The sequence below is a fragment of the Procambarus clarkii genome, chromosome 32 (genome assembly GCF_040958095.1).
Source record: "Procambarus clarkii isolate CNS0578487 chromosome 32, FALCON_Pclarkii_2.0, whole genome shotgun sequence".
Taxonomy (NCBI): Eukaryota; Metazoa; Arthropoda; class Malacostraca; order Decapoda; family Cambaridae; genus Procambarus; species Procambarus clarkii.
Genome location: NC_091181.1, coordinates 42,568,235 through 42,580,317, shown reverse-complemented (window position 1 = coordinate 42,580,317; position 12,083 = coordinate 42,568,235). Strand labels below are relative to the sequence as shown.

General features: G+C 47.5%; 2 protein-coding genes across 2 annotated transcripts; one reads left to right on the top strand and one right to left on the bottom strand.

Annotated features, from left to right (window-relative positions):
* Nucleotides 1-226: 226 nt before the first annotated feature.
* LOC123759486 (sericin-2-like) lies at nt 227-8,080 on the top strand. The gene is made up of 2 exons (XM_045744592.2): nt 227-512; nt 7,095-8,080. The coding sequence occupies exons 1-2, from the start codon at nt 227-229 to the stop codon at nt 8,078-8,080; spliced, it is 1,272 nt and encodes a 423-aa protein (XP_045600548.2).
* A 57-nt stretch (nt 8,081-8,137) lies between these two features.
* Nucleotides 8,138-10,069, bottom strand: LOC138370555 (zinc finger protein 624-like). Its single transcript, XM_069334941.1, has one exon. It carries the CDS (start codon nt 10,067-10,069, stop codon nt 8,138-8,140), a length of 1,932 nt encoding a protein of 643 aa, XP_069191042.1.
* Nucleotides 10,070-12,083: the final 2,014 nt, after the last annotated feature.

The window sequence follows — 12,083 nt, the reverse complement described above, 5'->3', positions numbered from 1 at the left end:
TTCACTAGCTTCTTGTGTGGTACTGTATCAAAGGCTTTCTGACAATCCAAAAATATGCAGTCTGCCCACCCTTCTCTTTCTTGCCTGATTTTTGTTGCCTGGTCGTAGAATTCAAGTAACCCTTGAATTCTACGGCCAGGCAATACGAGAAGACCAGCGAGACCCGACCTGGTCTTCACCCTGAACGACTCTGACAAGAGAAATCGGTTTTGAGGCCCCCGTAGGAATGAGCGACCACAGTGTACTGGTGTTTGAGTACCTGATTGAAGAAGGGTTATTGAACTCGAGGAAGGATACCGAAATCAAAAGGTTAGCATATCGAAAAGAAAGCTACGAGGAGATAAGAAAATTCCTAACAGATATAGCATGGAAAACAGAGCTCAGGGAAAAGACGGGCCAAGATATGATGGACTACATCACGCAAAAATGCAAGGACGCAGCAAACAAGTTTGTCCCAGCCCAGAAGGAAAACAATGATATGAAGATGAGAAACCCATGGTTTAATCAGAGATGTAGGCTAGCCAAGCAGCAAAGTAAAAGGGCATGGAGAAACTATAGGAATAACAGGACACTTGAGAGCAGGGAAAGATACCAGAATGCCAGGAATGAATACGTCAGGATGAGAAGAGAGGCAGAAAACAATACGAAAATGACATCGCAAGCAAGGCAAAGACTCGGCCTAAATTGCTGCTGTTATGATCTCAGCCTGCAGGAGAAATGAGTCTCCCTCCTTGAGAGTTATTCATCAAGCCTGACCTGATTAGAAGGTCTAGCATATATTGAGGTGATAACGCATATGTAAAATAGTTGCTTGGATATGTGTAACAGTTTGAGATTATGGGCAATGAAGAAGAAAACAGATAAATGACTGGCGAGGAGATGTGGACATTTTGCTGGAGGCGTGAGGCTCGCTTCCGGAGGACCTTGACCTCACTTGAGTGCCAGACATTGCAGGGGGAAGCCGCGCTCCGTTTGAGCTCCCGCCAGAAGGGAACCCCTAGTGATATATCTCTAAGAGAAGAGAAGTGTGCAGACGTGCCAGCTGTGGAATTGAGCTGAGAACGTTGTGGTGTCAAGTCTTGGACGGCGAGGAGAGTTTAATAAGCTGCTCAGAAGGATTTTCGTGGGCTGTGTGGAGCGCCCTGACCAGACGCCGTCAGAGGGAAAGCGCCCTCGATCAGTTAATCTGTGGTAAGCACGATATACGCCAGTTCATAGTGATTGCTTGTAGTTGGTCGTGTGCCCAGCGACAGTAGCAATGTTTATTTATAAGTTAGACATGTTTTAATAAGGCAGAAAGCCTGAAATAGGAGAGTGAAGAGGGAGGAGCACGGAGCGACGTCCGTCCCCTCTGAGCTCTGACCGACGACTGAGGGAGCCCGGCTCCTGACGGAGGAAGACCCTCCCAGCGAGTGAGGACCGCCGCCGGGCAAGGTGGAGTATGGACCCACCCAAAACGGGGGAGTCCACTCTCACTGTATGTAGGGAACAAATAGAGGTTTGAGGCAAGCATATTGTGTGGTTATTTTTGTTTATGTGTTAAAGGGGAACATTTTATTGGAGTGTTGATGGGTTGCAGGTTTGTCTTTGGGGAAGAAGTTGCTGAGAACTTCGAAGCCAGCAGATGAAGTAGCTGATGAGACTCCAAGGTAGTGGAGCAGAGGACCTCGAGCTGTGAGGAGAAGCAGCAGTGAAGAGGAGTGTCACGTGCTTCTGTAGAGGTGGTGTAGCAGCCAAGAGAGCTGTGGAGGAACCTAGCAGAAGGGTGAAGCACCTTAGTTGCTCAAAAAAACTTCATGATAGCAGCCTGGAGGAGCTGCAGAGGTTCCTGGTAGTGAAGCCCGGAAGAACCTAAGGATATTAGGGTAGTGAACTTCCAGAGGTGGAAGGGGAAGATCTGGTGGATTACTAGTAGGGAGTTGATAGTGTTTGATTGTCATTAGCGTGCAAGACGCAGTGAGAGGTGAGTGACTGTTTGCATTCTTATGTCAAGGAGTGTTTTATTCTGAAGTTTAGAGTTACAGTCGTAGGCTGGATTACCTACAGATGTATGCGTTCTAGGACTGATATTGATCGATTAATCATTGTTGTGCATCAATGAACATTTATACTGATATATGTTATAGCATTCAAATGCTGATTTTCTATATATACATTATCTTGCTGATAGTGCAACAGCGTATGTAGACTTGATCAACTTGAGGAGGTTGATAGTATCAGGTGGTGAACCAGGAGATAGGATACCACTTGATAAGCTGATGATAGAGTTCTGATGGTGTTGGAGTGCAACCTGATTGTGATATTATAGAGTATAGGATTCATTATTATTATATGTGTGTATGTATCGTGTATGTGCTTTGTCCAGTAAATGTATCCCAATTTGCTGGTGTTTGCCCTTGTCCTAGTGAGGCTTCCCAGGAGGTAGTAAAGAAGGAGAGAGAGAGAGAAAGAACCAAGAACCACTGCCGTGGACAGGGTAAAAGGTAATACTAATAAGTCAAAAAGGGGATTGAGGAGATCATATCACCTAAGGAGAGAGTGGGGAGTCACAGCGGCTCGAGTGGGTGTGTGCACGTGACAACGAGGCTAAGTGTTGGAGCCGCATCCCCTAAACGTGTGACGTTGAGCCCCTCTCCAAGAGCCAGAAGCGCCAAGGGTGATCTCCTAGTATAAGCACTCTACCGAGTTGTGGGATGGGTTGTCCATAGAGAAGGATCAGCGACGACAACACCAACCAACCCACAGTCTATAATACTGCATAGCCACATCAGGAGAAAAACAACAGTAAAGGAACAGGTTATGAAATTAAGGATAGGGGCAGAAGGATTCACTACAAACGACAAGGAAGTGTGTGAAGAACTGAATAAGAAATTCCAGAAGGTCTTCACCTTAGAGAAAGGAGAAATCCCAGAGATAAGAGGGAATAGCTAACCAGGAACCACTGGAAGAGTTTAAGATTACCAGCGGGGAAGTAATAGAGTGTTTGCTAGACTTGGATGTGACAAAGGCTATAGGCCCAGAAGGAATCTCCCCTTGGATACTAAAGGAAGGAGCAGAAGAACTGTGCCTACCACTCTCGATAGTGTATAACAAATCACTGGCAACAGGGCAACTTCCAGAAATTTGGAAAGCAGCTAACGTAGTCCCGATATACAAGAAAGAAGATAGACAGGAGGCACTGAATTACAGGCCAGTGTCCCTAACCTGCATACCATGCAAGCTGATGGAGAAGATTGTGTGAAGAAAGCTAGTGGAGCACCTGGAGCGAAAGAACTTTGTAACACAGCATCAACTTGGGTTCAGGGATGGCAGGTCCTGTCTCACAGGGTTACTTGAATTCTACGACCAGGCAACAAAAATAAGGCAAGAAAGAGAAGGGTGGGCAGACTGCATATTTTTGGATTGTCAGAAAGCCTTTGATACAGTGCCACACAAGAGGCTAGTGAAAAAGCTGGAGATGCAGGCTGGAGTGAAAGGGAAGGTACTCCATTGGATTAAGGAGTACCTAAGCAACAGGAGACAACGAGTCTGTGTGAGGGGTGAGGTCTCAGACTGGCGAGACGTTACGAGTGAAGTCCTGCAGGGGTCAGTCCATGGACCTATACTGTTTCTGATATATGTAAATGATCTCCCAGAGGGTATAGAATCGTTTCTCTCAATGTTTGCCGATGATGCAAATATTATGAGGAGGATTGAAACTGAGGACGATAGTAGGAGGCTACAAGATGACCTAGACAGACTGAGTGAATTGTCCAACAAATGACTGATGAAGTTCGACCCGAGTAAATGCAAAGTAATGAAACTAGGCAGTGGAAAGAGGAGGCCAGACACAGGATACAGAATAGGAGATGAAGTACTTAATGAAACGGACAGAGAGAAAGATCTAGGAGTTCATATTACACCAAACCTGTCTCCTGAAGCCCACATAAAAAGAATAACGTCTGCGGCATATGAGAGGCTGGCTAACATCAGAAGAGCGTTCATGAACCTGTGTAAGGAATCATTCAGAACCTTGTATACCACATATGTAAGACCAATCCTGGAGTATGCTTCCCCAGCATGGAGCCCGTACTTTGTCAAGCACAAGACGAAGCTGGAAAAAGTCCAAAGGTATGCCACTAGACTAGTCCCAGAACTAAGAGGCATGAGTTACGAGGAAAGGCTGCGGGAAATACACCTTACGACACTGGAAGACAGAAGAGTAAGGGTAGACATGATCACAACCTACAAAATCCTCAGAGGAATCGACCGGGTAAACAAGGATAAACCAAGCAACACTGGTGGGACGCGAACAAGGGGACACAGGTGGAAACTGAGTACCCACATGAGCCACAGAGACGTTAGAAGGAACTTTTTTAGTGTCAGAGTAGTTAACGGATGGAATGCATTAGGCAGTGAAGTGGTGGAGGCTGACTCCATACACAGTTTCAAATGTTGATATGATAGAGCCCAGTAGGCTCAGAAATCTGTACACCAGTTGATTGACAGTTGAGAGTCGGGACCAAAGAGCCAAAGCTCAACCCCTGCAAGCACAAATAGGTGAGTACACACACACACACATACGAGACCTGGGCGTGGACGTAACACCTAATCTAACTCCTGAGGCACATATAAATAGGATAACGACAGCAGCGTACTCTACACTGGCAAAAGTTAGAACATCATTAGGAAACCTAAGTAAGGAGGCATTTAGGGCGCTTTACACTGCCTCCATGAGGCCAGTCTTGGAGTATGCTGCCCCATCATGGAGTCCCCACCTGAAGAAACACATAAGAAAACTGGAAAAGGTGCAGAAGTTTGTAAAAAGACTCGTCCCAGCGTTACGAGGCATGGGGTATGAAGAGTGCCTGAAAGAACTGAGCCTTACGACACTAGATAAAAGAAGGGAGTGGGGGGCATATGATAGGAACATATTAAATACTCAGGGGGATTGACAGAGTGGAAATTGACGAAATGTTCACACGTAAGAGTAACAGAACGAGGGGACATGGGTGGAAGGTGGAAACTCAGATGAGTCACAGATATGTTAGGAAGTTTTCTTTTAGCGTGAGAGTAATATAAAAATGGAATGCACTTAAGGATCAGTTTGTGGGAGCAAATTCTATTCATAATTTTAAAACTAGATATGATAGAGAAATGGGACCGTAGTCATTGCTGTAAACAACCGATGGCTCGAAAGGCGGGATCCAAGAGTCGATCCTGCAGACACAAGTAGGTGAGTACACACACACACACACACACACACACACACACACACACACACACACAATTGCCATAAATATATCCCAGGTGGAGTCGATGGGGCTCGAGTGTTATTACAAAAGAACTTCAAGAAGACGAGACAGGGACCACCGGGCGAGCAGACGATATGGTCCACATCTTCGCCAACACCAACACCAGGCTCTGAGCCCCCACTGTCCCCTCCACCACCACCACCACCACCACCACCACCACCACCACCACCATCACCACCTCCACCATCACCACCACCACCATCACCACCACCACCATCACCACCACCACCACCACCACCACCACCACCACCACCATCACCACCTCCACCATCACCACCACCACCATCACCACCACCACCACCACCACCACCACCACCACCACCACCCGCGCTCCAGACTACAGCTACTGGTTTCAACTTTAGTCTCTTCTTCTAACCTTGAGTTCAGGAGGGCTGGATAATTGACCCTTTATTTGGATGTGGACCGTTTGGCTGTTGGTATTGTTTATGATTCAGCTACTCGGAACTGAAAGTTTCAAGTAGCACGGGCTATGGTGAGCCCGTTGAGGACTTACCTGGCACAGGAGCGGAGCTGTGTGGGACCCTTTGGCTGTTGTTGTTGTTATAGATTCAGCTACTCGGAACAGGTTCCAAGTAGCACGGGCTATGGTGAGCCCGTAACTTACCTGGCACAGGAGCGGGGTAAGTAGCACAGGCTATGGTGAGCCCGTAGTGGACTTACCTGGCACGGGAGTGGTGCCGTCTCTGGACCGTTTGGCGAGTGTGGAAGGTTAAATAGCTCTCCACCTCCCCCTCACCTGCCTCACAATGTAAGGATTGCTGCTCATTGTAGAGGTTTCCACTCCACTAGTGTAGGGAGTTCTATACATTATGGAGGGATTAAGGGAGAGGAATACTGTATGTTATAACGGGTACCTCAGCTGTCCCTCACCCTAATGTGAAGGATGCTGTGCTGTTCGATATTCCAAGGTCATGCTGGTAAGGAATTCGAAAAAGGAGGAGACATGCTTGAACTACTGACTCTGCGTGACATTACTTGAAATAACCGCCAAATTCAACTTATATTTTCAGTTTTTATAAATATACTACACCTCAAATACCAATTTTACCACAAATTAATGTACCTCAAAGTTTGCTACTCTCCCCTAATTCACCCATCATCCACCCCCTCTCTTTACCTCTCTGCTCTCTCTCCAAACCCTCCCTCCCCTTCTCACTCACCCTTTCCCCTCTTTTCCATTGTCCTCCTCTCCTCTTTTCTCCTCCGGCAATCTCTCTCAGAACATCTCTCTCTCTCTCGCAGTCACAGCAAACATACGTAACCAAAACGCAAATTTTTGCATTTGTTTTTTTATGCAATGTTTCAACAACGTAGTTAAACAAATTTGTAGCAATGTTCTGAGAGAGTTGGCATCAACTGAAAACTGTTTAGAAAGTTCCCTTAAAATAACGAAACCCAATTTCAGACTCCGTAGAAGTGTCTGAGATTCGGTATAGGAGCTGATCATTCGTATAGGTGGGCACTGTGGTGAAATGTTCAAGGCAGGCGTTGGAGAAGGAGAACCCAGTAGTAATCTCTAATCTACCGGAGCCAGAGGTAGATTAATATACCTCCCCAACACATGGTAAAGGGTAAGAAAACGGGACCAGAAAGATATTACAAAAATTCTCACCATTTTCGAGGCAAGTGAATCAAAAAGGGAAATTAAGCATTATTGTAGGCTTGGTATGTTCTGAATGGGGAGGAATCGGCCAGTGATAATAACCTTTCAGAATATTATTCCAGAAAAATATATTCACTGGCTGAAAGTGTACATACAGACATGGACTTACCATACAGATTTCTCTAGCCAAGACATGCCAAATAAAGAGAGCGAGCAAGCAAAGAAAATCGGGGAAATAAAACGATTAAGAGCCTTTAGAAGGCCAGAAAGCAACACAAGCAGCGCAGAAAGCACCACAATCAGTGCAGAAAGCACCACAATCAGTGCAGAAAGCAATGCAGGCAGTGCAGAAAGCACCACAATCAGTGCAGAAAGCACCACAATCAGTGCAGAAAGCAACACAAGCCGTGCAGAAAGCAATACAGGCAGTGCAGAAAGCAACACAGGCAGTACCGAAAGCAACACAAGCAGTGCCGAAAGCAACACAAAGAGTGCAGAAAGCAACACAAGCAGTGCAAAAAGCAACACAGGCAGTGCCGAAAGCAACACAAACAGTGCAGAAAGCAACACAAACAGTGCAGAAAGCAACGCAAGCAGTGCAAAAAGCAACACAGGCAGTGCCGAAAGCAACACAAACAGTGCAGAAAGCAACACAAGCAGTGCAGAAAGCAACACAAACAGTGCAGAAAGCAACACAAACAGTGCCGAAAGCAACACAAACAGTGCCGAAAGCAACACAAACAGTGCAGAAAGCACCACAAGCAGTGCAGAAAGCAACACAAGCAGTGCAGAAAGCAACACAAACAGTGCCGAAAGCAACACAAACAGTGCAGAAAGCACCACAAGCAGTGCAGAAAGCAACACAAGCAGTGCCGAAAGCAACACAAACAGTGCCGAAAGCAACACAAGCAGTGCAGAAAGCAACACAGGCAGTGCAGAAAGCAACACAGGCAGTGCAGAAAGCAACACAGGCAGCGCAGAAAGCAACACAGGCAGCGCAGAAAGCAACACAGGCAGCGCAGAAAGCAACACAGGCAGCGCAGAAAGCAACACAAGCAGTGGAGAAAGGAACACAATTTCTGCAGAAAATCAGGAAAGCCAAGTATCAGAGACCTCAGTGCAACAAAATCGTGAGTCAGACCTGTGGGAAATAGGGAAATAATTTCCACATCATATATTACATAGATATTAACCACATATAACACTTCAGCATCCAATATTAAATCAGATTCATAGGAGGACTTGTCGTCAGTTTATATGTATGAGTGAATAATAAATAATAAAAATGTAGAGTGGCTGCCCCACATGGTGCTGGTGCATGTGGCTGCTCCACATGGTGCTGGTGCATGTGGCTGCCCCACATGGTGCTGGTGCATGTGGCTGCTCCACATGGTGCTGGTGCATGTGGCTGCCCCACATGGTGTTGGTGCATGTGGCTGCTCCACATGGTGCTGGTGCATGTGGCTGCCCCACATGGTGCTGGTGCATGTGGCTGCTCCACATGGTGCTGGTGCATGTGGCTGCCCCACATGGTGCTGGTGCATGTGGCTGCTCCACATGGTGTTGGTGCATGTGGCTGCCCCACATGGTGCTGGTGCATGTGGCTGCCCCACATGGTGCTGGTGCATGTGGCTGCTCCACATGGTGCTGGTGCATGTGGCTGCTCCACATGGTGTTGGTGCATGTGGCTGCCCCACATGGTGCTGGTGCATGTGGCTGCTCCACATGGTGTTGGTGCTGTGGCTGCTCCACATGGTGCTGGTGCATGTGGCTGCTCCACATGGTGCTGGTGCATGTGCCTGCTCCACATGGTGTTGGTGCATGTGGCTGCTCCACATGGTCCTGGTGCATGTGGCTGCTCCACATGGTGCTGGTGCATGTGGCTGCTCCATATGGTGTTGGTGCATGTGGCTGCTCCACATGGTGTTGGTGCATGTGGCTGCTCCACATGGTGCTGGTGCATGTGGCTGCTCCACATGGTGTTGGTGCATGTGGCTGCTCCACATGGTCCTGGTGCTGTGGCTGCTCCACATGGTGTTGGTGCATGTGGCTGCTCCACATGGTGTTGGTGCATGTGGCTGCTCCACATGGTGTTGGTGCATGTGGCTGCTCCACATGGTGTTGGTGCATGTGGCTGCTCCACATGGTGTTGGTGCATGTGGCTGCTCCACATGGTGTTGGTGCATGTGGCTGCTCCACATGGTGTTGGTGCATGTGGCTGCTCCACATGGTGCTGGTGCATGTGGCTGCTCCACATGGTGCTGGTGCATGTGGCTGCTCCATATGGTGTTGGTGCATGTGGCTGCTCCACATGGTGTTGGTGCATGTGGCTGCTCCACATGGTGCTGGTGCATGTGGCTGCTCCACATGATGTTGGTGCATGTGGCTGCTCCACATGGTCCTGATGCATGTGGCTGCCCCACATGATCCTGGTGCTGTGGCTGCTCCACATGGTCCTGGTGCATGTGGCTGCTCCACATGGTGTTGGTGCATGTGGCTGCTCCACATGGTGCTGGTGCATGTGGCTGCTCCACATGGTGTTGGTGCATGTGGCTGCTCCACATGGTCCTGGTGCTGTGGCTGCTCCACATGGTGTTGGTGCATGTGGCTGCTCCACATGGTGTTGGTGCATGTGGCTGCTCCATATGGTGTTGGTGCATGTGGCTGCTCCACATGGTGTTGGTGCATGTGGCTGCTCCACATGGTGCTGGTGCATGTGGCTGCTCCACATGGTGTTGGTGCATGTAGCTGCTCCACATGGTGTTGGTGCATGTAGCTGCTCCACATGGTGTTGGTGCATGTGGCTGCTCCACATGGTGCTGGTGCATGTGGCTGCTCCACATGGTGCTGGTGCATGTGGCTGCTCCACATGGTCCTGGTGCATGTGGCTGCTCCACATGGTGCTGGTGCATGTGGCTGCTCCACATGGTGCTGGTGCATGTGGCTGCCCCACATGGTGCTGGTGCATATGGCTGCTCCACATGGTGCTGGTGCATGTGGCTGCTCCACATGGTGCTGGTGCATGTGGCTGCTCCACATGGTCCTGGTGCATGTGGCTGCTCCACATGGTGCTGGTGCATGTGGCTGCTCCACATGGTGCTGGTGCATGTGGCTGCTCCACATGGTCCTGGTGCATGTGGCTGCTCCACATGGTGCTGGTGCATGTGGCTGCTCCACATGGTGCTGGTGCATGTGGCCTCTCCACATGGTGCTGGTGCATGTGGCTGCTCTACATGGTGCTGGTGCATGTGGCTGCTCTACATGGTGCTGGTGCATTTGGCTGCTCCACATGGTGCTGGTGCATGTGGCTGCTCCACATGGTGCTGGTGCATGTGGCTGCTCCACATGGTGCGTCCGTGCCAAACCTTACCAACATGCTTGACATTGGTGCTTTACGACGCGTTTCACCTGCATGTTCTGGCAAGGAGCGTGTAGTCTGTTCTGGCAGTTACCAGCTGTTCTGTGTCACAGTCGTGCTAAGTATACCTCGCCTTGTGCCCAGTAACTTTAGATAGGCTGAGCATGTGTGCACTTATACGTTGAATGACTTTAAAGAACTACAAGTAAGAGAATGATAATTGTAAAAAAAAATTTGCTTGTTTATATGAGAATCTATATATATAAATATGTAAATGTTCATTTGTTCAAAATCGCTAATCTCCGAAAGTTCTTCACCGATTGCTTTGAAATTTTGACACAACGTTCCATTCGAATACGCTCGTGTTTTTATGTACGTACTATATAGATGCCACACCTGTGACGGTAAAAGCATGTTTTTTATAATAACAGCGCCATCTGTTGCATGTAATAGTAACACACAATATACTAAATATATTACGATTCCATTTCAATATTTCTGATTGCATTGATAAATTGAATTTTCATAGATTTCGATTTATTTTCATTTTGATTTTGTGTGACATTGCGTTGGAATAGAGCTGTGTTGTTTACCATACCGTTCATTTCGTGAATATAGTTTTTTTTTTTTTCATTTTTTTTATTTCGTTTTTTAGCTGTTTTTCTTATATTTCAGTGATGGGAACATCAGATCATTTGATGTTCCCAATTTTCTGATGGGAACATCAGACCATTTGGGAATGAATCGGACGAGGGAGTGGGGAAAGGTGGGGAGGACGAGGGGATTGGAGTGGGGGATGGTGGGGAGGAAAAGAGGACAGGGTAGGGGATAATGGTGGGGAGGACGAGAGGGTGGGGGAGTTGGGGATGGTGTGGATTAGGGGACAGGGGAATAGAGATTGGTGGAGAAGACGACTGGACGGGGGAGTGAGAGATGGTGGGGAGAATGAGGGGACGGTAGAGTGGGGGGATAGTGGGGAGGACAAAGGGACGGGGGAGTGGGGAATGGTTGGGAGGACGAAGGGACAGGGGATGGGGTGAATAATGGGGAGGAGTGAGAGACAGGGGAGGGTTGCTGAGCCACAGCAACGCGTGGCCGGGTACAGCTAGTCAATATATATAAATTGATGATTTCCCAATTTGACGAATAAATTGTGTGTAGGAGGTGGTTCCAGCGGTGACGAGTCAAGCAGGAGGCAGCCATATAACCCCTGATGCATGCTCCGGTCTACGGATCTCCTGAACAGCTAAACTCTTTTAATGTTTACTAAGAGTTTAGATAATCTAGTGTTATCAACAAATAAATATATTAAACATATTTAATAATCAAATGAAACAGAACTTAAAGCTCTAGATAATCTGAACTTAATATACATTAAATTCTTCCCAATGTGAGAACTGTGTTGAACAAATCATTAAGGAATACAATCCACTTACGTTTAAAGAAACAAACAATTAACCAATCCACATAACCCCACAAAATCATCCTATAGAGTGAACCAGCCATTAACTCGGGCGGTTGTGACAAGACCAACAAACGCCCCTTTCTCTTGCAGAATTAACAATGGAACAACTAGAATTAATACTCCTTATGAGAAACAGATGAGTAGTATTAAAATTATGTACACAAATGCAAATGGAACTGCAAATAAGGGGTAGAGTTACAAGAAAGGGTGAGTGAAATATAATGAGACATTACTGCAGTAGAAGAAACCAAAATATGAAGTGTTTTAGTGTTCAATCTTTCCACGAGGATATGAAGTGATAAGGAAAGATAGGGTGAGGAGGGGAGGAGGTAGTTGTAGCCC

What these genes read in the sequence shown, in the direction of transcription:
- LOC123759486 (XM_045744592.2), top strand. Translation starts at nt 227, where the DNA reads ATGAGCGACCACAGTGTACTGGTGTTTGAGTACCTGATTGAAGAAGGG. An exon ending in CCCATGGTTTAATCAGAGAT is followed by an intron (nt 513 to 7,094) that starts GTAGGCTAGCCA and finishes CTTACCATACAG; the next exon opens with ATTTCTCTAGCCAAGACATG.
- LOC138370555 (XM_069334941.1), bottom strand. Translation starts at nt 10,069, where the DNA reads ATGTGGAGCAGCCACATGCACCAGGACCATGTGGAGCAGCCACATGCA.